Here is a 4,406-nt window from a genome sequence, read left to right on the forward strand (position 1 = left end):
AAGCTGTGCACATTTTGCAGCAGGCCGAGCCATAATAGCACTAAATTGAACTACACTTCCTTAAAACCTAAAACAAGTAAATATTCAGCATGCTTTTCACCTGCAGCAGAAAATTAAAGCAATTTTTTATTTTTTTTTTTGGAATAATTGAAGTCAAAGAAAATAAGTTTCTCTGCTGTGTTTTCATCAGTTCGTCGGAGGAGTCGGCATCACGTCCTTTCTTTGGTAATGAACAGCAGAATCAGTGCACGTGTGAATCCACATCCTAACAAGAAACGCATGTCTGGTGCTGAATCAAATTATGATAACATTAAACCACACAGAGCACACAGATATTCCTCCTCCCAAGATCTGTTTGATTTCAGGCCTGCTTTTCCTGCTTCTCCACAAGAAATAGCCCCACGTGTGCGCCTGCCTACGTCAGTCTCTCTCTCTCTCTTTCTCTGCTGTTATTTCTAATGTGCTGTATGTGACTTCATACCAGTAAAACTATGTCAGGAATCAACAAGACATTTTCTTGGTGAAGGTATGTAACCATATTAGGCCCTGAGCCATGAGGACATGGCTGTGTGTGACTGATGAGCGTGTAAGCTATCATCATCATCAGCGTCATCACATGCACTTTACTGTACACAAGCCGGATTAAAAGCTTATCATGTCCTGTATAATAAATAGAGAACAGTATTAGTGAAAATATATTTAATAATTAAACAGCATAGTTACACAAAAGGAATGCAGATGAGTGAGAGTGGATCCTTAGAATATAAAGGGTAGACCTACTGCAAAGGTTTGAGTTCCCTCCTCAACAGCAGCAAGTTCATCATGAGGGAATGCATGGTAGGGCTATGACAAAAACACATGGCTGTTGGAGGATGTCGGCTCGCACAGTTCAGCCTTCTGCAGGACCTGTGAGTCTTCGGAGACTTGCACGAGGCGGTCCGGCTTCAGGAGCGTTGGCACGTCCTGTCCGTGAAGTTTCAGAGTGTGGCCCCATCCGAAAAGATACACGCCGAGCGTCCCAGAGCGTCTGCACATAGAGTCAGAGTATCTGCGGGCGGTGGCCGGGTCATTCCTCCTGAGTGCTCTCTAAGTGGGAGCTCGAGCCTTCGGACTGGGGGTCGGCGTCGGCGGTGGATCTCTCCTGCTCGGAGAGCTGCTCACTGCTGGGGATGGAGTTCTTCTTGGGGCGGCCTTTTGGTTTAGTTGGTGACTCCAGGCCTCCTCCCTGAAGTACCTGCAGGTTGAACATAAGCGGAAATCTCAGGTTGAAGTTCGACTACAGACCACAAGAATGCAGGTTTATCTAAGAAGAGGGGTGCCCAGTGTGACCTCTAGTCAGCGAGCATTAGAATTCATCACAACAACACACACAATATGAAAGCTTCAGCTTAATTATGCTGTTCTTCTTTCTTTCTAAACACTTAAAGACACAACACGTTTCATATAACCTCCTATAAAGTGAGTAACACAGGCCTTCTCTCTCCACTGTTCATCTAATTTGGCCCTGATGCATGCAGGGTGGGGTATACATTTCAGTCTGCGTCAGTGCTAATCCAGGCCGCTGAACTCAACATCTGCTGAAATAATACAAAGCAAATACATTCCCCGCTCTTGTTGTTTGCGTAGTTGTTGTAGGCCTTAAGTAAATGCCCACTCACACATCATCACCACCATCATCATCATCATCATCATCATCATAATGAGGAATAACTTACAATTTTCTTCCATTTCATCCTTCTGTTCTGGTACCATGTTTTCACTTGCAGCTGACTGAGGCCCAAAGACTCAGCGAGGTCTATTCTGTGAGGACACATCAGGAGACACGTCACATCTTCAGGATACATTAAAAAAAAAAAAATCAAACACTTCCAACAAATCCAACATGAGATCAAGCTCAGGGTTTTGGCAATAATTTTTCTTTCTGCTGATCGAATCCTGTTTTCTCATAATTCAGTGTAATAAATGGTGACGTTGAAGTCATCAAAGTTATAACTTATAGAGCTGTTATTTCTAGTTGATGTATATGGTATTTATGGCAGCAAATTACTATTTGCAGAATGGTCCATTTACAGTATCAATTAAAATATTATGTACCATTCTTACTACTGAAAGTGTTTTTTCTAACTGGTGATTTTGAGCAACATGGGGGAGTTTACATTGAACTGCTCCCAATATTTTTAGACTGATATGCTCATGTTTGGATATTTGACCACTTTTAGCCCACAAAATAGAGCAAAGAGGACTCTGAAACACCACTGTTGGGAAATAAAAATGCACATGCAGTATAAGTGAACAGTTATACTGCATGTATTATATAGGGGGGGAAAATCCCAATAAGATTTTTTATTTCTAAAATAGTGTCCTTTTCTCTGGTCCAGATTTCTGAGGGTGGTGCGGTGACCCCAGTGGAGCCCTGCTGAGCCCTGTGAACCCACCTATCAGGCGTGGAGAGATACTTCTGCTTCTCGAAGCGCTTCTCCAGGCCCATGAGCTGCAGCTCGGTGAACACGGTGCGGCTCCGGCGGCCCTTCTTGGTCTTGCTGCCTCCGTCGGCTCCGTGATCCAGCTTCCCGCGGAGGTGCAGGTCCAGCGGCAAGTGGTGAGACGCCGCGCCGACCTGCAGGCCCTGGGCCGCGGACAGCAGCGGGGAGCCGAGCGGAGAGCCCAGGGAGCAGGACAGCGGGGATATGGGGAACTTTAGCAGGTTCGTCTGGTCGGCTTTTAGCACTGAGGGGACCGAGGAGGAGAAAACACACACACACACACACACACACACACACACACAAGGGGTTTGTTTGAGAAGGTACTCAGTAGTAGTAAGAAGCAAAGAAATGACCTCCGACAGTAAAGAGCACAGCAGCTCATAGAATATATTCTGCATAGAAAATATTCAAAACTAAATGATGATAAATAAAGTTACTCTGTGATCACACAGCAACAACAGCAGCCTGTCAGCCATATTATACTGTTGTTATTATTATTATTATTGGTAGTAATGTTGATGCTATTTGTATTTATCTTTAATACCATGTTCAGAGGATTGGATCTTTTTAATTCTTATTGGGTTGATGTGGATTATCATTAAACAAAGCATGTGGCGTACAGTACCAGAGCCGTTTCACACAAGCAGGAATATCTGTGAGAAGAATCCTGCATGTGAACACCCACTTTTATTCTCTGGAATCAGACTAAATTCATTTCAGGATGCGCGACTGCTGTGAATCCACGAGAGAAAAACGAGCGCGCATTAAGTGTATTTTACAAACTCCGGCCTCCATAAACTATTCGATTTATTTTACTCTGAAATATGAGTTTTAACATCTGCAGTAAATTCCGAGCCTAATCGTGAAGCCTCGGACCGACGCTGAAGCACAATTTTACTCTTGAAACAAATATCATCTTTGCATATTTCAACTGTTTTTCAGCCGTAAGATATTTTTCTTTTGCTTTCCGGCCCCGTTGAATGCATCCTAGTTATTTCCTCTAATCTCCCAGATAATGTGGGTGATATCTGACTTTTATTTACTCGATTCTAAAAACCTGTGACAAAAGCTCAATTATTTTCCCTCTTAAGACTTTTTTTTTTTTTTTTTAGCAGAAGCAAAATACGACATCACTGTAATATCTGAGATTAAATATGATCCTTATTTAAAACTATGCTATAATTAATTCTAACAATCCTTTATATTATTTTCTATCTGGCTATCTTCACTTGTCTACAGTTTTTTCCAGGATGAAACCACTGACACGGACTCATTCATCTTTCCACAGCCGCCTCTCTTACCCAGTTGGTTATGGAAAGGCCGGGCGGACAGGAGCGCGTGTACCCCGAACTTAAGGAGCTCCCCGGACGGTGCCGACGCTTTGTTTTGCGGGGGATCAGTCAGGATCTCCTCTATCATGAAACTCCTGTAGCGATGAGTTCTGTGGTCGGGGAGAAGTTCCGGAGGATAGTAATGCGCCCCCATGTCCAAAGGATGCTGCATCATGTGGCTGTGCGGTCACCTTAACAGACAGCAAGCGCGAACACAGATTACCACTCCTTCAGTGGCCCAAGCCAGCTGTCATATTCCCCCTGTGGTGCCTCTATAGTCCGGAGACCAAGACTGGAGATCACAGTTATCCTCAGGTTCTGGATCAAGCAAAAATATAAAGTACAGGTAGCCGACTGCTCTGCGCGCCGGTGCGTCCTCTGCAGGTTTGACGCTTCACTTCTGGCCAGACTCGGTTCTTTTAGGAGGGCAAATCTCAGAAGCAAAACTCCCGACCCCGGCCGTGTTCATGCCCTCTTGCTGTGTGTGAGCCGCGGACGACGGAGCTATTTGTCAGCCGCTGAGCGCGTCACCTTGGCAGTGGGTTGAGGAATAAGCTTTGGGTTTTATGAGTCTCGTCATAGCTCCACCTCT

At 44.6% G+C, this 4,406-nt stretch overlaps 1 protein-coding gene across 1 annotated transcript; it reads right to left on the bottom strand.

The window, feature by feature from the left end:
• Positions 1–803: 803 nt before the first annotated feature.
• Positions 804–3,986, bottom strand: barx1 (BARX homeobox 1). Its single transcript, XM_070850979.1, has 4 exons — positions 3,785–3,986; positions 2,436–2,727; positions 1,716–1,800; positions 804–1,234 (listed from the first exon to the last, which is right to left on the bottom strand). Exons 1-4 carry the CDS (start codon positions 3,984–3,986, stop codon positions 1,067–1,069), a joined length of 747 nt encoding a protein of 248 aa, XP_070707080.1. The 3' UTR covers positions 804–1,066.
• Positions 3,987–4,406: the final 420 nt, after the last annotated feature.

This window comes from Pempheris klunzingeri, chromosome 2 (assembly GCF_042242105.1).
Source record: "Pempheris klunzingeri isolate RE-2024b chromosome 2, fPemKlu1.hap1, whole genome shotgun sequence".
Lineage (NCBI taxonomy): Eukaryota > Metazoa > Chordata > Actinopteri > Acropomatiformes > Pempheridae > Pempheris > Pempheris klunzingeri.

Excerpts from the sequence above, each read along its gene's own strand:
- barx1 (XM_070850979.1), bottom strand. The coding sequence starts at position 3,986 with ATGCAGCATCCTTTGGACATGGGGGCGCATTACTATCCTCCGGAACTT. Across the intron at positions 2,728-3,784 it reads GCCTTTCCATAACCAACTGG|TGCTAAAAGCCGACCAGACG; the intron begins GTAAGAGAGGCG and ends CGGTCCCCTCAG. Across the intron at positions 1,235-1,715 it reads GGATGAAATGGAAGAAAATT|GTACTTCAGGGAGGAGGCCT; the intron begins GTAAGTTATTCC and ends TTCAACCTGCAG.